The sequence below is a fragment of the Gadus morhua genome, chromosome 7 (genome assembly GCF_902167405.1).
Source record: "Gadus morhua chromosome 7, gadMor3.0, whole genome shotgun sequence".
NCBI lineage: Eukaryota > Metazoa > Chordata > Actinopteri > Gadiformes > Gadidae > Gadus > Gadus morhua.
The window spans coordinates 10,520,867-10,541,289 of record NC_044054.1 but is presented as its reverse complement, the minus strand read 5'-3'; the positions used below and the strand labels follow the sequence as shown (position 1 = coordinate 10,541,289).

General features: G+C 44.0%; 1 protein-coding gene across 1 annotated transcript; it reads left to right on the top strand.

The window, feature by feature from the left end:
• The first annotated feature begins 504 nt into the window (after window positions 1-504).
• On the top strand, window positions 505-19,623 carry LOC115546917 (heat shock 70 kDa protein 4). The gene is made up of 19 exons (XM_030360746.1): window positions 505-837; window positions 2,277-2,334; window positions 2,423-2,563; window positions 5,314-5,436; window positions 6,098-6,197; window positions 6,811-6,944; window positions 7,345-7,589; window positions 7,993-8,069; window positions 9,309-9,460; window positions 10,232-10,338; window positions 10,606-10,739; window positions 11,720-11,889; window positions 12,661-12,765; window positions 13,587-13,742; window positions 14,647-14,772; window positions 15,340-15,447; window positions 15,874-15,993; window positions 16,531-16,692; window positions 18,519-19,623. Exons 1-19 carry the CDS (start codon window positions 731-733, stop codon window positions 18,714-18,716), a joined length of 2,523 nt encoding a protein of 840 aa, XP_030216606.1. The 5' UTR covers window positions 505-730; the 3' UTR covers window positions 18,717-19,623.
• The last annotated feature ends 800 nt before the right edge of the window (window positions 19,624-20,423 follow it).

Below are 20,423 nucleotides of genomic sequence, written 5' to 3'. Positions count from 1 at the left end.
TTTCTGTTTTTATTTGTATGTTGTTATCAAGGCGTCATTGAAAAAGAGAGCCTGCTCTCAATGGCCTCCCCTGAATAAATAAATGTTAAATAAAGGCACAATTCAAATTTCCTTTTTGGTAATTGTAAAGATTATTACTGAAATTAAACTTGTGTGCAAGGAAAACTTAACAAAAAAGGAATGACAATCCTTAAGTTATTTGGACCTTACATTGAAACAAATTGATTCATTGAGTCATTGAACTCAGAAACATGCAATCAATAGCTTCATTCGTTCATTGAAACAATATGATGATGAATCACTTCAATCCTGAACCTTCCATAATAGTCCAGAGTTATCTAGATTCTAGATAACCCTTGACGATGGTGGAATGTTCTAGTCTATAACATATCGCGATACTACACAGGGAGACTGCGAGAGTTGTGAAAACCCCCATGCTGCGCTCCATGTGTAGTACCGCGATACTACCATTTTCTAGATTAGAATATTGTAGTATCGCGATACTACACAGGGAGCATGAATTATGAACACCACCACGCTGCCCTCCGCCCTGCCTGCCCTCCTCTATACCGGCGAGCTGTCTGTGGATTATGAATAGAGGTGGTCTAACCTCTTTGAACGCAGCTCTATAAATAACCTCTAAGGCGTCTTCATTACTTTTCGGAGGAGTCAAATTATATTGTATTATTAACTTCATAATACAATAGAGAAAATTGCTGGTGCGTGAAAGATGTCAGTGGTGGGGTTTGATTTGGGCTTTCAGAGCTGTTATGTGGCTGTTGCCCGAGCTGGTGGGATCGAGACCGTTGCTAACGAGTACAGCGACCGATGTACACCGTAAGTATATCCTCTCAATGACTGATTTATAATCAAACGACACGAATACAGCAGAAACCTTTCTGAATGACTTCGAACACCGGGGCATTAGCGCGTGCAGTCCGAGGCACGTGAATGTATCCACTGATGCTAGTTTATTGAAATAGCTATGTTGTTATCAGTGGTAAGGTAATTAACCCTTGTTTTATGTTATTTACATTGCAGAACTATAATCTAATTGATCCAATAAATAAGAACCAGCCCAACTCGTTTGCTCAGCCCCGGTCTTTATTACTGTACGTAGTAGAAGTGGCTCGCATGTTTTCCCTGGCCTTGCCCAGACGGGCGGTGTTAGTCAGGCCATCATTGGTTGCCAGAGCGAGGAAACGGGCGCCGACAGACCGGCACGAGCCGCGCTCCTCATCGCGCACCCCCCTTGCCTATGACGTCAACCGGCGGTCATTAGGGGGAATATTCTAGCATTATAGTAGCAATATTGAAATGCGTAAAACAGCGAGGTGCCGCCTACTAGGAATTGACCCGCCGATTGCGATAGTGCTAATTTTCTCCCCATTGTTTTTTTTTTATACATGTAAAACACTGACTTGATATATACTACTTGTCTCCTTATCTAGATTTCCTTCTAAATAAGATTTTTCCGAATACTTCTTCTAATACATCTTCAGTTGGGTAAATAAAGTGCCCTTTTATGTAACTAAAGGCATCAATTCAACTTTAGGATAACTCGTCAGATCATCTTCATCAGCATGTTGGCTGACAAGGGGTGTTACGTTAGTGGATCTAGGAGAAACTCGTCCTCCAATGTATGTCTTCTCAATCTTCAATTGTAATGAGCTTAATGGGGGGAGAAAAGGCCCAAATCAATTACACGATAAAGGGTAATAATAGATTAAATGTTGCATATCAGAATTGGTACCCTAATATTAACTGTCTGGCGGAATATCATTCCATTAGAAATGTATTTTATTGGGGCCTTACTTGATTTAATGGCACCCTATCTTCTTGTTCATCCTGTTTTAAAGTTTCTTTTTGCTTTAGGTAGTGGGTGGGCCACTCATGTGGGTCAGTCTCAAACTCTTTTGGGTATTCAATTCGTTTATGATTTAATACAAATATGCAAACAAAGATTTAGATTACCATTATTGAAATATAGTATGTGATAAAACAATGATCGGCTTCTCATGCTTCATACTGTTGTGATTCTCAGCTTTGTATGGTATAGCAGAGTGATGTAACCAAAGGACTGCCTGATAGTAGGCCAGGGAGCACGTTGGGTTTACAAGACTATATAGTTGCATTTCAAATTCCCTTTGTATGTTATTTGCTGGCACTATTTTGTTGTTTTTCTTTGGTAAGAATTAACTCAATGTTGTCTGCCTATACAGCTTTCCAAATGTTTCTTTCTAGATGATCTTTCAATACTTTTTGCTGTCTCTTAGGTCGTTCGTGTCATTTAGACCGAAGAATCGATCCGTCGGAGCAGCGGCAAAAAGCGAGGTAACAGACGAGCCCCACATCTCCTCATAGCGCTCTAAAGGTCTGCTGGTGATGGTGTTCAACTCCCCGTGGTCCATGTTCCCCCCAGGTGGTGTCCAACTGTAAGAACACGGTGCAGGGCTTCAAGCGGTTCCATGGCCGGGCCATCTCGGACCCCTACGTCCAGTCAGTCAAGTCCAGCCTGGTGTACGACCTGGCCGAAATGCCCTCTGGAGCTACTGGCATTAAGGTGGGATGGATGGCTGATGCCTTGAAATTTGGTTTCATTAATTTCATTAATTACTCCCAATCCCAAAGATCCCAACTGTTTTAAATGAAGTCTATGCATTGTTCCTGTAAGAATCATCAATGGTAAAATCAGGCACTATGTTGAGCCATTATAGCCATCTCAGAACCTCATTGTCACATCATAAGTAGGGCCGGGCGATCTGGCAGAAAAATAATAAAAAATCCCAATTTATTTTCAAACTAATGGTAAATATTTGATTTCAACCTTTTTTTCTGTACTTCACTAAACAAACAAAAAATACCTAAATATATTGTCCATCATTTGCAGCACCTTGAAGACCCTTTTTTCCCCAACTGTATAAATGGGGGCCAATGTTAATTTTTATTAGCTATTTTAGATTTAGTCTTACTGTGCGTTCACACCAAAAGCGAATCGAGCGGAAATCACCGGAAGTCATTCACTTTCTATGGGCAAGAGCGACCAAAGCGACACAAGCGTCAAACGCTACCAGCGGCATAAGGTGAGCGACCAGAGCGACCAAAAAAAGTTGAAGACGGCTGAACTATATGCAAATTACTATGACGCGTTTCAGCGGCAAAACACTGACAGCCAATCGGAATGTAGACGCTCTTCCTTGTGTGGATCCCAGGGAACACCAAACACCGGCACTTTGGTTCCTACCTACTTTTTTGGTTCCTACTGAATTAATCGCGTCTGTAACTGGGCACCCGGTGTTGTACGATCCGAGCCTTTTTCATTTCAGTGATCGCAACAAAAAAGCTCTGGCCTGGGCGGAGGTGTCACGCGTGGTTGGTTGGTCGGTCTGGTGTGTGAGTTAATGAAACGTTTGAGATTATTGTAAAATAGGCGCGATACATGCCTGCTAACCGAGATCCTACCATACTAATCTTCCTTGCTCTGAATGGGACGATATTGTTTTCAAATATCGAAAATACATACGTTGTGCAAAGGAATAATACGTTGTGCAAAGGAATAATGCACGCATAATAATGCAATAATAATGCAAATGGATAATGCACGGAACAAACCTGTCACTTCAATGCAGTTTAATAGAGGATAGACAGCTTACAAATGACCATTTAGCAGACGCTTTTATCCAAAGCGACTTACAATTAGTACAAGTAAACCCTTTTTGTGCTGAACTTGCCATCATGTGGTTGTCGTCATTAACTCGCTGTCATTCTGAAATTGGGACATCACCAGCACCTGGCTGCGGTTCAAGCTGTGCACATCCCTCAACCAATTCAACTCATGACGGGGATGCATTTTGACAGACAGACTAGACGTACAATTGGGGGAAAATATCATGCATTTTGAATGTCCAGATGCCCTAGCACATCACTAAAATTGTTGTCTCGTCTCTTCAAAGAAAACTAAACGTGCATTTCTTCGTAGTTTTTAATCAAATATCTATTTTTAGCTTGTCAACGTCTCGTCTTAGTCATGAAAATAAGGTAGCTGACGAACATTTTACGTCATATTTTTAGTTAACGAAATGAACACTGATTGGGGGCATATATTTTGAGATGTGATAGTTCATCGCATCTGTGATTGCCTGCACCAGGGCCCATTCTTGTCATAATGAGTGACAAGTATGTTGAAAATGCAGAGATATGATCATGAGCAATTCTATCTAGAGAGAAAGTGAAATCCGCGAGTTGCTGATCTTGAGAGAGAAGGTGATGCAGTCTTATTAAACAAAGACGTTGAAAGATGGTGCGATCTACGAGAGAGACACAGAGGAACTGTTCTTATGAGGCTTTTGTCAGGATCATAAAGAAAGGTCAGCAAAATAAAGAATATCTTGCTGTTTTGCACTTTTGCACACGTAAATAGTTAATCGCATTTGTAGCCTACACTTAGACATTAACTTATTCTTGCATGCGGGTGTCTTCATTCATAAAAAAATGAAAACAGAATGCAAATTATTCTATAGAGGTCTAGACTCCGTGCGCAGCCCCGCCTTCTCCAGTGAACCAAGAAAGTCTGCGCCGTGAAAAACTGGATTTTTAATCAAACACTCAACTTTGCTATCGCACCAACGTGAACCACTTGCCACTATGTTTATTGTTTAATGGGGTAGAAGGGGCGCATGGACTATACGTATCCCTGCTCAGGTTGCGTATTCAAAACATTGCAAGCTGTTGCTACTGAAGAAAGGTTACATATTAAATGCGTATAAAGCAATGTCTTCTTATTTTCTTTTGAAAGACCAATAAGAGTACTGTTAAAGTACCGGATCAAGAAGCAGAATCAATAAGACTTAAAATCCTAATAGTACGCATCCCTAATTACTCCATTATAGCAACAGACTGAAGCCGGAAACCATAATGGAAGCTCCCATGGGCTCCATCCTACTTCTTGTGTGTTGGAATTTTCCCAATCCCTTGAAGAGATCTCGGAATAAATGTATTACATTATATATATTTATTAACTTATCATTTAATGCTTGAAATTTATGAATAATTATGTTAAACATTGTCCACATTCAGCATATGAAGCTGAGAGTAGATTACATTTTTACATTTTTGAAACTCATCCAATATTCCATGTTAATTTATTCCAAATTCTAGGAGAATAAAGCATAGTGAAATGGGTAACTTTGCTCTTCGCCATGATATGGTTGATGCTTGGACATAAACATTTAGATTACCTTCTGCACCATTTTTCTATTATTATCATTATTGTGTGTGTGTGGAAGCATTTGTTTGATATGTGGCCAAATGCAGGTGATGTACATGGAGGAGGAGAAGGTCTTCAGCATTGAGCAGATCAGCGCCATGCTTCTGACCAAGCTGAAGGAGACCGCGGAAAATGCGCTGAAGAAGCCTGTGAATGACTGCGTGATCTCTGTAAGCATTTTCCAGACACCTGCACCTTTCATCCAATCACCTCCCTCCCAGTCGACCCCTCTCAGCCAATCACCTCCCTCCCAGTCGATACCTCTCAGCCAATCATCTTCCCTCCCAGAAGTTACCTGCCACCACTTTGCCAATCATCTTCCCTACCAGTAGACACCTGCCACCTCTCAGCCAATCCCCTTCCCGGCCTCTCAAGCTTCTAACGAGTTGATGGAGTGATATTGTGTTAATATATGTAGTGACAGCATTTTAATCTCGGATTTGCATTTGTTTGTCATGAAACACTTGTTGTATCTGTAAAACATTATAAAATAAGTCTACAATTTAGGCTTTTTGGATAGACTGTGTGTGCTTCTAAACCCCTACTCGGCCCTGGATGCGCTTCAGACATAATATGTTAACATCTCTTATGTCATAAGCTAAACTTAGCTTGTTTTCTTGGATGACCACGTCTTTTGTTTTGGCATTCTCAGTAACTTGTGCGGTAATATTGTCCAGACACACTGCAATGGGGCCAATTGGAGAATCTAAAATAAACAATTTGCACATTTCATTCTTTAATTCATCATCTAATTCCTCGAACGCTATGATCCACACTGAAAGCAACACATTGTGATGTGTTGTAAACGTTGTGCTTTGACGTTCCTCCCAGGTTCCGAGCTTCTTCACGGACATTGAGAGGAGGTCTGTCATGGACGCGGCTCAGATCGCAGGCCTCAACTGTCTACGTCTGATGAACGAGACCACGGCAGGTAAACGGCAGGCCAGGGCATGAACCAGCTGCAATGTGTCAGTGAGTGTGATTAGTAGAGTTGTTGCGAAACCGCATCGAGCTGAAGGAACGCTGTAGTCAATTTTTAAGGCGCTGGTTCTCCAACGAAAAAAAGTGGAGCGCATCAAGCCTGCGTGCATTAAAGCTGCTCGCTGTATACAAACATTCACGAGGAGATTCCACCATTTAAATTCAGCAGAAATACTTTATGTTACAGTTTAATGTACAGGTAGTAATTCAATTGATCAAGGGGCTGAATTTAAAACTACAAAAAGAATACATAAAAAAAAATACAAATAAATCAACGTAACTCTGACGTCGCCCAGCTGGTGGGGGGGGCAATGACGTCGTCGTTTGCGTTTCAGACGTCCACACGAATCCTAACACGAAACCGCATAGGTCCGGATATATTTGAAACCCCCCTGGGATCCATGGTTTCGGGCACCGGATCCGCCGGCTCCGTGTGGACGGGGCCTTAGTCAAAAGAACAAACCCCACGTCATGTTGGTCTGTTGGCTTAGCCTACCGATGGGCTGAAGTGGTCAACACTTCTTGCATTAGCAGCGTTAACGCTGTTCCTTCCTCCCCGGCAGTCACTCTAGCCTACGGCATCTACAAGCAGGACCTGCCGGCCCCCGAGGAGAAGCCCCGCAATGTGGTGTTCGTGGACCTGGGACACTCCAACTTCCAGGTGTCCGTGTGTGCCTTCAACAAGGGAAAGCTCAAGGTAAGCCCAGTGCTGAAGGCTAACTCTGTGATGGCTTACTTTGGTCTGCTAAGTTGACAAAGTTGTCATTTGGGATTCTGAAGCCGTAGCCTCTGGTGGCGATATCCGAGGAAGTAGACACACAGCGTGTTTGAAAAAAGATAGTTTTTTATTTTAGGAAGTGTACTGCGATATGAGAAATACCGGGGCCCAATAAGAGGTGATTTAAGTGCCTTGTTTTTTCAGGGAATGGCAACTAATTTGTAACGTCAATCAAGGGCTGGCTAAATCATTAGGATTTAATAAATAAATAATTTTCGTACGTATGTATAAGCATAATAAAATGGCAATTGCCGTCACCATATGGTAACTCCTCATCCGAAGAGCCTACACTCAACCCTCCCCGCCGCTCTACGATCAGATCCTGGCGACGGCGTTCGACTCTGCGCTCGGCGGCAAGGAGTTTGACGAGGTGCTGGTGAGCCACTTCTGCGAGGTGTTCGGCCAGAAGTACAAGCTGGACCCGCGCACCAAGCCCCGCGCGCTGGTGCGCCTCTACCAGGAGTGTGAGAAGCTGAAGAGGCTGATGAGCGCCAACTGCTCGGACCTGCCGCTCAACATCGAGTGCTTCATGAACGACGTCGACGTCACCGGCAAGATGAACAGGTAGGCGCGCAGCTGTCCACCAGCCACCTTTTGGGGGGCTTCTTTGTCTTTGATTTGTCAATGCATCGATTTGTCGTTGTATCTAGTTATTGCAGAAATGCTTTCTATTCCATTACATTTTTCTTTTAATATTTTGGGGTTTTGTTTAATAGCGTCAGACTCTAGCTGTTATCTCACATATTTCTCTAGGCTCTGGCATTCATTTAGTGCCAATAAAAAGTCCTTGTGTATTTTGTACATTTTTATATGAAAGCCAAAGTGTGTGTGTGTGTGTGTGTGTGTGTGTGTGTGTGTGTGTGTGTGTGTGTGTGTGTGTGTGTGTGTGTGTGTGTGTGTGTGTGTGTGTGTGTGTGTGTGTGTTTATGACCATCTTAATGACCATGTTCCTTTCTCTTGCCTCTAGGGCTCAGTTTGAAGAGATGAGTGCAGGGCTGCTGTCCAGAGTGGAAGCTCCCTTGCAAAGCGTCCTGGAACAAGCCAGTGAGTTGACAAGACAATGTGCTATCCCTAATGTCTCCCTCTCACACAAACACACACGAGTAGGCACAGGTCTGATCCCATGAACGTGCCCATTCCTCAGGGCGTCTTTGCATGCCCTTTCATGTCTATGATCCGCAATGCTGAGCGATTTCAATGAATAATGCCGTCACGTAATGTTGGATCAGGGAGGAACTCTCTAAGAGATTATGTTTTTTAACGTGACAACCAAACTCTCAGCGCAACAGGAAGTCCACACATGATTGAAGGATGAAGTGATTATAATAAAGGAATATAACATTTTGTCTGTGTAATCAGTTCTGAGTGTAGTATAGGGATAAGTGGAACTGTACAAGCCGGTCAGCTCCAACCACCGACTGTACAGATAGGCAAACCGGAGAACCAGTAGACAGACCGAGAGAGGGTCGTAACATGAATGGCTATGTTTGAGCTCAAAATTTTGCTAGCAATGCGCATTTACAGCTGAGTGCACCCTGAAATCTCCATAGATCTAACATGCCTGTGCAATGCTGTTTCTGATTGAGTGGAATTAGTTTCATGCGATGCCCACCGCGTGGTGTGTCCCCCCCCCCAGAGATGGTGCCGTACTTGACTTTACAATGCAGTGTTGCGGTCGATAAAAACATTGTTACAGTAAGGGGTTTGGCTGACGCTTTTATCCAAAGCGACTTACAACCATGCATTCACACATTCACACACCGACGGCGGAGTCATCCGACCACCAGCTCGTCGGGAGCTTGCTCAGGGACCCCTCGACACTCGGATAGGAGGAGCCGGGGATCGAACCAGCAACCTTCCAGTTAGCACAGTCAACCCGCTCTGCCTGCTGAGCTGCTGCCGCCCACACTGTAACTTGTTAATGTTCTGACAATTAAAAATTATGTTGGTATCATTTAAGGGCTATCATTTGAGCGTTAGAAATTGTTTAGCCATCCGTCACCTATTAATAAAGTAAATGGGCCGTGAGCATATCTGTTGGAGGTTGACTGCGCTTAGCTCCGTATTAGCCCCTTTTGAGATTTTTATTTCAGCTTTTCTCTAACCTTATTGCTTTGGAGAATTCATCTTGCTTGTCAATCACAGGCGTGTGAAATGCAATACTTCTCAATGGCGGAGAAACATTTCGCTCTCTCTTAACATCTCCCGAAACTTGCCTGCAGCACTTTTTCGTAGCAATGTTCTTCACCCTTGGCTCATCATTGTATTGTTTCCTGTGTGCAGAGCTCAAGAAGGAAGACATCTATGCAGTGGAGATTGTAGGCGGTGCATCCAGAATGCCGGCCATTAAAGAGCGCATCAGCAAGTTCTTTGGCAAAGAGCTGAGCACCACGCTCAACGCAGACGAGGCTGTGGCCAGGGGATGTGCTCTTCAGGTGGGTCTGCACATGAGCGCAGCACAGACCCGGAATTAATTGATTGGATTTTTTGTATAATACATGAAACAGTACTTTGTGTCATACATTAAAATACTTAAATGTTCAGAGATGACACAATAAATCCCAAAGGCTTATTTCCATTTTGGTCCCTGTGGGGTAGGAGAAGAGGGCAAGTAGCAGCAAATCACACATCAATCGTTCAAATAATTACAAACAAGTCACACGCATAATAATTATCATCATTAAGACATGCCTTGGATTGGCGTCTAAGCCATGTTTCAAAGCCTGTTAAAAACTGCCTATGTTTCTGAATGACTTACTTGAGTGTACCAGCCGGTAGCCTGTTCCAAAGGGTACTTCAATCAGAACCCACCTCAAATTCAGTGGGCTAGCTAGATACAGAGCCTTTTTATACTGCATGCAGACTGTTGGAAGGTGAGCGCTGTTTGCCTAAGACAAATGTTGTCCCACTCGCTGCCAGTTGTGTTCTGACGTCTCCCACATGGCACATTGAGAAATGTATCAGTCTGTCTGCTGCTTTCTGTCACGCTCATGTTGCAACAGTACAGTTTATGGGATGTTTTGATCCATATGCGATGTGGTCCATACCTCCCATGGTCTTCAGCAATAACAAATTCACGCCAAGCCCTCACACTTAATCATACCCTCAATGCAGTGTTGTAGTTGCGTCTATCAACAAATGACAACTAAAGGTCTGTGCCTCCCCTTCTCCCCTTTCTTCTTCTTCTGTGTTCTGTATGTGTTCAGTGTGCCATCCTGTCCCCGGCGTTCAAGGTCCGGGAGTTCTGCATCAGCGACGTGGTGCCCTTCCCCATCTCTCTGAAGTGGAGCTCTGCAGTAGAGGAGGGTCTCGGGTAGGAACCCCCCATCCTCCCTTTCCTTGCCCTTAGTTGATCTCAGGGATGGCCCTGCTTGACAGATTGTATATGGTGGATCAATGAAGCCTGTTTGTGAATTTCATCAATGATTTATTTAGCAAACAGGTACTATGATTTAGTTTTGAATCTGAAGCTCCCCTGAAACTACCGATCTATCCTTCCCTCTAAACAGGATCCTGATGATCATTGGCGTACTTTGTGCTCAATGGATGATTGCATTGTTGTGGTTCATGTTGTCCGCAGTGACTGCGAGGTGTTCCCCAAGAACCACGCCGCCCCCTTCTCTAAGGTGTTGACGTTCTACCGGAAAGAGGCCTTCCCCCTGGAGGCCTACTACAGTGACCCCAAGGGCCTGCCTCACCCCAACGCCACCATAGGTACCCTACTACAATGATCGAACAACACTCACAGGGCTGTAGGGTGTGGGTTTGGCCTCACACCACCACCACAATAGACACCCAACCACCGGCACACAGCGTGGACATGCGTTCACTGGGGTTTAGGCGCGCTCCGACTGAGGGACTTCTTGGAAAGCGGCTCAGTGTTTTGGCTAAGCCCATTCATTTAGTTCCCCTCTGAGTTCGTTCCCATACATGAACCTTTGTAGCGGCTACCCAACATATTTCAAATGTGATGTAATTAGTTCTGCGACACTATTGCCGTGTTCCAATACCCGTACTGTCCGTACTTACTAGCCAAAATTTGAGTACGCAGTACGTTCCAATTCAGATCAGGCGAAAAGAAGTATACTTCAAGGACCCGGATGCCGTACTCAAATCGGGCTAATCGTGAAGTGTGGATCGAAGGACACTCCCCGTACTCAACGGCAGCCATCTTAGCTACGTAGCGGAAGAGGCGGAGCCAGGCTGAGCCAAAGTCGGCGCGTTTTCCACATAGCCTGCATTAATAGTCATTTTGTAGTTTTTATAGCTTTTTATAGCTGCTAGGCGTAAAGAGCTCACTGTTCAAAGCGGGATGTTTATTGCGGGGGAGGAGCCGCGGCGGCAGTCGTGATCGTAATTTCCGGTTAGTGCACCACGAAGTACTCGATTTGGACCAGCACTCGCATCTGAAAAATTAACGCACTCAAGTGAGTACGGATAGTACTTCCTTTAAGTGTACTCAATGGAAGTACGGGTATTGGAACACGGCATATGTCTTGTGCGATTATTCATTTATTGTCAATTATAAAAAATAAAAAAAATCTTACAGTGACCGGAGTTCGATTCCAGCCCGTGATCTTTAGCTGCATGTCCTCCCCTCTCTCTCCCATGCCTTCCTTTCTTACTGGATTTAACCTTCACTAAGAAGGGCCTTTCAGTAAGGTGAATGCATGCGCTCCTCTGCCCGGTTGCAGGCCACTTCGTGGTGCAGAAGGTGGTCCCGCAGGCGTCAGGCGAATGCTCCAAGGTCAAGGTCAAGGTGCGCGTCAACGTGCACGGGGTGTTCAGCGTGTCCAGCGCCTCTCTGGTGGAACTGCTCAAACCGGAGGGGGAGGAGCCCATGGACACGGACCACAACGATAAGGTGATGCCACAGTAGAACTCACCTCATGTTTAATTTATTTAGCTTTCCTGAAAGCATTGTCCATCTCTTCACATTGTTGATATTGGACTATAATTATATATATTTATATTGATTTGTTTTCCCAGACCATTATTGACCTTTGACAACAGAATGACAAATGCATGTTTGTGCGTGTGTGTGTGTGGGGGGGGGGGACTATTTATTTAGTCAAAGGTCTGACTAAATAAATATTGAGAAAGACACACCTTCCTAAAAATGTGACTAGTAAGGTGTACTTATAAGCTTTACAACACTTTAAGTGTTGAGTGTTACTGTGACGGGATCAGACGTGCTACTTGACATCCTACTGTTTCTTTGATGTGCACCCTTTTCACACAAGCATCGTCATTGGACAAACACGGTGTCCTCATAACACTCATTATGGGTCTTCTCCTTTGATGCACCAGGGTACGGCTAGTAGACCAAATGAGGGAGGATTAGGCTACTGCCCGTGCTCCAAAGCACATCAAAGTAATACACTAGTAATGTGTGGAACGGGCGCCACCTGTCCTACCATGACTCTTCTGTGTAAAGGCCGGTCATCTAATTAACGACCAGCACAGCCAGAGCTGGACGAATAAGCCTCAATCCTCATCTTCAGAACCGATTATCCGGGGCGGGGTCATGGGGGCGGCAGCTCTAGCTTCAACTGACAGCATAATGTTATCATGGTGGTGTGCCATCCCAGTATACGCGATCCATAACATAACAGTGGATGTTTTCTGTTTTCAGAACAAAATGCAGGTGGACCAGGAGGAGCAGAAGGCTGCAGGTGACGTTACCGGAGACGCCACGCCGGAGGGGGACGACATGACGGACGGGACCGGACAGAACCAGGTCCGCCTGACTCCGCATAGTATAAGACCTTAGGGTTTTAATTCATAGGAATGTGATGATCCGTAGAGAAGTACTACTGTAGCAGGACACCAGACAACATTCATTCTAACAACAATCATCGCGCATAGCTCTCGAGGCGGATCTATACCAAAGCGGTTTCTTTATTGTTGGTTATGTGTCTGGTTGTCGAACCTCACATTCCCATGTGGTTTTCTGAGGCTTTTGTTTTTTAAGAGACAACTCACACCTGTTCAATGTTTAGACATTCCTGCCCTGCGTCAGTAATCATGGTGTCTTAATGCTTTTAAAAAGAAAGTGTACATTTTTTCATCGAATTCCAAATGACATTGGGTTTCAAAATAGTGTGCGGAAGGCATGAACTCTTTGTCTCAGTGCTTCAAGCGAGAACGTCTCTGAGCATATATTCCGTTTAGCTGAAGTGGTTTTATATCTCTTTGACTCACAGCCAGTGAAGCTCACTTGAATAACATAAAAGCACTTTCCCCGTTTGAACGCCACACTCACCCATAATTGGGCTTCATTCACATTATTTATTTGTCAAATAGTTTCGATAATAAGGCAATGACTAAAATACTAAGAATCACTCTTAATGATTGATATTTTGGATTTGGATATTATGATAATAAAAATGTCCAAATATTACCAAAGGAAGTAAGGGTAGGCCACCTCAGCAAATGGTTTGAACGCAGAAACCAATCATTGGGCGTGTTGAGTTCTTCATGCGTGAGTTCGTTTGTGCGTGTGTAGCACTGATATGCCCCAGGATCGTCATAGGTCACACGTCTCTTCCGCACCCTCAGGCGTCGACGGAGGAGAGCAAGCAGGAGAAGAAGGCGGAGCAGCCTTCACAGGCCAAGAAGCCCAAAGTGAAGACAAAGACTGTGGAGCTGCCCATCGAGCACAAGCCGGAATGGCAGTTGTCCAATGACACGCTCAATCTGTTTGTGGAGAATGAGGTAATGCACAAGCTCCATGTTCCCTAGGTACCCTGGTGTTATTTTGGCAAAAACAACTATGAATTACTTTTAAGTGTTTTTAGTTTTTTTAGCACAAAGCCCAAACCATTCTCCTGAACAGTGCTTCTGAATTGGCTTTGTTGCTCAAGCCGTGACTTGATTTTGTTTTTAAATCACTGCCCTATTTTTGTGTCTGTTAGTATGTATGAGTGTGAGATCACACACCATATCTTGATCCCTGAGGGTGTCTGCACTGGAACCAGTTTGCTTGCATGTCAAGTAGAAAATGTAAACAAATGGCTACAAGAAGCTGGTTTAGCATCAGGCTTAGAGAAGTTGAAAGACTGCCTCCTTCTGGCTAATTACATCATTTTGATGCGCGACCAGACTGTTGTTTTTAAAAATACATAAATGTTTATTTATAGATAGCTAGAGATACTTAAACAGCCTTTGCAGTTGCTTTATTTCTGACGGCGTAATTCGATTATGAGGAACATTCACCATGTTTGTCTGTAGTACAGGCATATGTTGAATTAACCTGCCATGGCTGTAGTGAGTTGTAGAAATAAATAGATGAACACTTTATTATACCTTTATTAATAAAGCATTCACAAGTTGCTAATTATGACGTAAATAGTTATTACTTCATTATTCATTCATTGTACATTATTAATGAAATGAGTTCGGTAGATTTATTTATATGGTTCAAATAAACGATAAATAAATAGATAATACTACTTATTCATAGAGGTTCTGCAAAATAACTTATTCCATTGTATTGCTTGCAGCTAGGCCTATTGTCTACTGATCATTTAATCATGTTTTATTAAGGATATCTTGGTCAGCTAATAAACACTGGGCTTCTCATGTGTGTCTCCAATGGTGTGTGGCGTGTGTCTCTCAGGGGAACATGATCATGCAGGACAAGCTGGAGAAGGAGCGCAACGACGCCAAGAACAACGTGGAGGAGTACGTGTACGAGATGAGGGACAAGCTGCACGGCCGCCTGGAGAAGTTCGTCAGCCCGGCGGTGAGTCCCGACCCTGCGTCGCTTCTAGTAAAGATCCCATGTCATGCTTTTTTTTAGGGATCATAATTACATTTGGGGTTACTACTAGAATAGGGTTACATGCCTGGATGTTAGAAATGTCCCCTTATTACACACACACACATCTCTGCAAAACCAATTTCAAACTCTGAACACTAGGTACTTGATACTTTAGTGTTTCATACGCCACTGGGTCTCGTTGACTCCCCCACTGGACCAAAGATGTCAAATTGGTGCCAAAGTATTCGGATTCTGTGCCAATTCCCGAATACGAAGCAAAGGATAATTCCTATTCCTTATAATCTAATATTTTCTCTGTTTAAGGATTCTGTCCAGTACTTCTGCATTTGACCGAATGCCCCATCTCGGATTAATAAAGTATAGTTTACCTGATGTGTAGACTTAACATTACGGTCAGAATCTCCGGTAATCAGGACACTTTAATGTTATTTTGTAGATTTTAAACTATACATACCTTTTGAAGCATTTTTTGATTTCTTATTATTTCAACACTTATTGTTTATGGTTAATGTTTCCCTGTAACCCCAGGACCGGGATTCCTTCTCCTCCAAGCTGGAGGCCACAGAGAACTGGCTGTACGAAGACGGAGAAGACCAGCTGAAGCAGGTCTACATCGATAAACTGGCTGAGCTGAAGGTAGAGCACGCAGCAAACACTAACCATACACTACGTGATAACTGTAATGACAGTAGCTTTTACACTGTAGCGGTGTAATGGTTGTGATCTAGTACTACCAAGGGCGGCATTTGGCTCAGGAGGTAGAGCAGGTTGACTGGTAACCGGAAGGTTGCTAGTTCGCTCGCCAGACACCTCACCTGACTGCTCCCGATGAGCTTGCTGTTGCCTCGTGTTGTTGACTCCACCCTCTGTGTGTGAACGTGTGCATGAATGGATGAATGTTAGGCAATATTGTAATGCGCTTTGAGTGGCCACTGGTTAGAGAAGCGCTGTACAAATATACATCCACATATGTTCATATGAAAGTACTTTCGCATAACTCCATGCGTCTATTGTGTCCAACGAGATCGAGAGTCTAATACCGTTGTCCCCTGTTGTCCCCAGCAACTCGGCCAGCCCATAATGGAGCGGTACATGGAGGCCGAGGAGGCACCGAAGGCTTTTGCAGACCTGGGCAAACAGATCCAGATGTACATGAAGCTGGTCGGCGCATACAAGGCCAAGGTTAGCGCTCGGCCGAGGGTTGGGGTTCTAAGTGGTGAACCAGGCAGTGGACTTATGGGCTGGTTCTGTACGCAAACAAAATGCCTTTTCTCATGTTAATTTATTCATGTGGATTAGGGGTTATGTTGGGGAAAAGGAACATGCTGCATAGATACTACATAATATTTGAAGGCTAATAGGAAATGCTTGAAGTAGACCAGAAGCTTAATATATTATTAGTGCTCTGAGGTTGTCGGCGGAGCACCCTGCCACCCTCAAAGCCTGGTCCAGCTCTGCGATAAGATAACAAACTGGACATTTTGTCCAAGCAGGCCCCCTAATTTTTCATTTTGTCTCAGGTATATCAGGGAGAGTTGCTATTATTCGGTACTGTTGCTCAATATTCTCTCATAACACTTTTATCAATTGGTCTAAATAGTGTGTGTGTGTGTGTGTGTGTGTGTGTGTGTGTGTGTGTGTGTGTGTGTGTGTGTGTGTGTGTGTGTGTGTGTGTGTGTGTGTGTGTGTGTGTGTGTGTGTGTGTGTGTGTGTGTCCAGGACGAGCAGTACGCGCACCTGGACGAGCTGGAGATGACGCGGGTGGAGAAGCAGGTGGGCGACGCCATGGCCTGGATGAGCGACAAGATGAACCAGCAGAGCAAGCAGGACCCGACCAAGGAGCCCGCCGTCCGAGTCTTCGAGGTCCAGGCCAGAACCAAGGTGAGCAGCAGCAGCAACACATCCATGCCGGAATTTGATAGCTAGTTAGATGAGATGAGAGTAAATCTCAGGGGTGCAAACTCGTCCCCTAACAGCTATATTCGTCCGCTTGAATTCTGTAGATCTGCAAAAAAAAACATGTATTGTTTGGGGGGGGGGGGGGGGGGGGTGTTGGCAGAAGAGTAGACCAATGGGAGGAAGAGAAGTGCGGGCCATGACTTCGAGGAAGTGGAGGCTGCTCCCGTGAAGAGAGGGAGGAAGATCCTCCTTAACATTGTTGAGAATACAAAAAAATAGAGTGCCCAAACTAATGCCTTTTGTATATGAAATGTTTGTTTCCCTGGGTCAAGGGACCTTAGCACCCCCTATCGCCTATTGAAAATGACTGCTCGAGGACGTTCCTCCCTCAGCCTCCATTGACTCATTTTCCCGGCTGTGCTATGAACCAATAAGAAGGACTCCTGGCTGCGCTATGAACCAATAGGCAGGAGCCCTGGCTGTGGAGCAGCCCGGAGGGAGGGGTTATCCCCTCAAGTCTAGGCTATGAGAACCAACGAACCCGCTCAGTCGTGTGCTTCGTTTCCACCGAGCGGTGCGCTACTGTTCGTTGAGGCACAGTGCGGCTCTGTCCGAATATATATCCGTTTCCTCCGAACGTTGCGGTTCGGTTCGCTTATATTGCCGTTTTCACCGCCAAAAGTTGGGCACGGCCCTTAAATAAACGCGCTGAGCCTACCTATTTTTTGACACTCCTCCGTTGGGTTACCAAGCCATCTGAAAGGGTGACGAAAACGTGGAGCTACACCCGCTGTTATTCTGAAATCACTTAAAAAATATCCCGTTTGGTACTATGTACAGGTCACTGATATCTTTGCAACACAAACAGCGAGGAGGATTGACAATCCCCTCAATCTTAATTGGCTTAACACCATGACTTAACTGGCTTAACACCAACACACAAAAACATTCTGAAACATCCATTAACATGCATTTTAAATGGTATCACTTTTTGGTCTTGCGTCTTCATTTTTATTAAAACAATTGTAGCTGAAAATAAACATAGCCAAATTACAACCGATAGCTTCAGTCATTGAGGGCAAAAATAGGCCCAAAGATAGGCCCAGAATTTTTCATTTAGTTTTCACAAATCAAGAGTATGCCTGATTTGACTAATGGGCTTTGCATCCTTTCCTTCTGCCCTTGTAGTCACAGACATGCTGCCCACCAGCAAATATCCCTAGAACCCAAATCTAACTTGCAAAAAACCCTGGTAAAGTTAATGATAATGTTACTGATAGTGAAGCCTTTGTCACAGTGACAAAGGCTTCACTATCAGTGCTGCATGCGAAATTGTCAGCCACATAAATTCCATTCAGGATAGTTTCTCGGCAGGCAGCCGAGACCACCTCTGTTGAGATAAATACTATTCTTAGTCAATTTAGAATATTCAAGGAAATGGAAAATGAAAGGCATGAAAAGTTTTTTTGATTTCTCCAGAAATCCTTCCTAAATTACTAATTAGGTGGGGATTGAACCCCGGACGACCGTGAGCAAGTCCGACACGTTACCTCGAGACTATCTCCCTGATTACAAAGCTACGGTCAATAATAAATTCATTAAATTCATTCATTCAATTGTCTTGGACTAACCTGAGCACGGCGCTGCTGAACAGCGTTGATGGGACGGCTTTAGCCTCAAGTGGAAGTTGGCGTTAGTTCTAACCGGGCTTAATCAACCAAGCGCCACTATCGTTAGCGTCGGTGGAAAAGTACCACAAGTGTCAGAAAAGCTCAACTTTCTTCGCACTCTGCTTTCCTCGTCTCCAGGAGCTGTACACATCCTGTAACCCCGTGGTGTCCAAACCCAAGCCCAAGGTGGAGCTCCCCAAGGAGGAGCAGACGGCCAACGGCCCGGTCAACGGCCAGCCCGAGGCAGAGGAGGCCGGGGAGGGGACGCCCGCCACCGTGGACGCTGAGCAGGAACCCACGGACAGCGCCAAGGTCCCCCCGATGGACATTGACTAACTGATGTACTCCTTTTTGTTTTTCTTTTGTTTATGACCTCCCTCCTCCTCCAGCTCTTCTCCAGACCAGTCGCCTCGTCTCCATCTTGTTCTTCTGAGAATGTTTTTCGATCAAACCGTAGCTTCTTCTCTGTTTTTCTTTTTCTGTTTCTCCCGAAGACTTAAGAAAGAGAAGAGGAAGAATGGCGGGAGCATTGTGTTAAACAAATATATATGTATAGGTATATATCTGTGTTTGGGCCTTCTCAGCATGTTATTGCTCTGTTGTTTTGCTGTCGAAGAACACAACAATCTCACATATTACTAATACAAGAACAACATGAAGTGAATGGCATAAAAGTGGTGAGCGTGAGATGAAACCTGCATTCTGTGTGTTGCTTTGGCAGACAGTTGCAAAAATGATTTTACTCCGTCTCAATATTGCACTTAAACTAAGAATGTTTAATTCTCAGAACGTTCATATCTAACATTACTAGGTTTATGCTGCAAGATTTGTGATAATGTTAAATATTTCGGTATATCTTCAATGGAAAAATGTAAAAGAAAAATCCAGTTCTGATATTACCTTTGTTGTACATTGGCACTGTTATTTTTTTTCTCATTAGGAAATCATAAAGAATATATAAATGCTGGATTGTAAAGTATTTAGTGCAGAAAAAATCGAGAACTTAATCAAGTTTAACAGTTTTCACTCAACCGGTAAGGAACTAATTCTTTGAGTTACTATCGCATAGTATTTCAACGTAGTTTGGTTTTCCTCTTTCAAAACGATGGTCATAGGGCTATTTCTCTGGGTTAGCCTGGTATTTTTTTTCTACTTGACAGCAGTGGTGATGCTAGTCCAACAGAACGCCAACTGGCTGTGTTGTTGTTGCCAATAAATGCTAATTAAATATTGACGATTTCCATGTCTTGAGAATTATTGTGAATTTATAACGTGGGATCGAAGAAGCATCTAAAGAAGTATCTGAGCATTAGAATATTAATCAATATTATGTGTATCTATCACGCAGTTATACTTCCATATATAATTATTGTACATATATTACATTGATTTGCATCGTTATGGAACCCATATTTTTGTATAATTGGCTACTTTGAGTTGTTGGTTTTACTTTTAGTCTAGTTTTGGCTATCAACATTATTAATAATTAAATCTACATTTGTAATTAACAAGCAGCTTTTATTGCACTACTCTTTCATTATATGGCCAGCTACATTAAATGCAGTCCTGCGATAGCCGAGACAGCACAGTCAGGACTGATTCTTGTCCCCTCTGATCCAGGGACGTGCACAGGGGGGTTGCTCAGGTTGCTTGGGCAACTGCCCATATGCCCTCCTCGACCTCGAAAAAATAAAAATATATTTTTTAATCATTTAATGGATGCAGAATTTCATGTAGGCCTAGATAATAAAAATCGCCCCTCGAAACATTTCATAAAGTAAGCGTAGACTCATTCAATTCCGTTCGGGCACTGAGAGTGAAAGTCAGTAGGGGGAGGGCAAACTCTGCCGCGCGGCAACAGCCGCTTTTGCCGCCTCCCCTACTGCCGCCCTTCCCTCATTGAAATTAATGGAGGCGGCGAGTTGCCGCGCGGCGTGTGAAAGCTCCTAGCTGCAGCGCTGCACGTGACCGGAACACCGGCACCTGTGAGACGACTGCCTTGATGTTCTCGGAAAAGGTGCATTTGAGATGTATAACAAACAA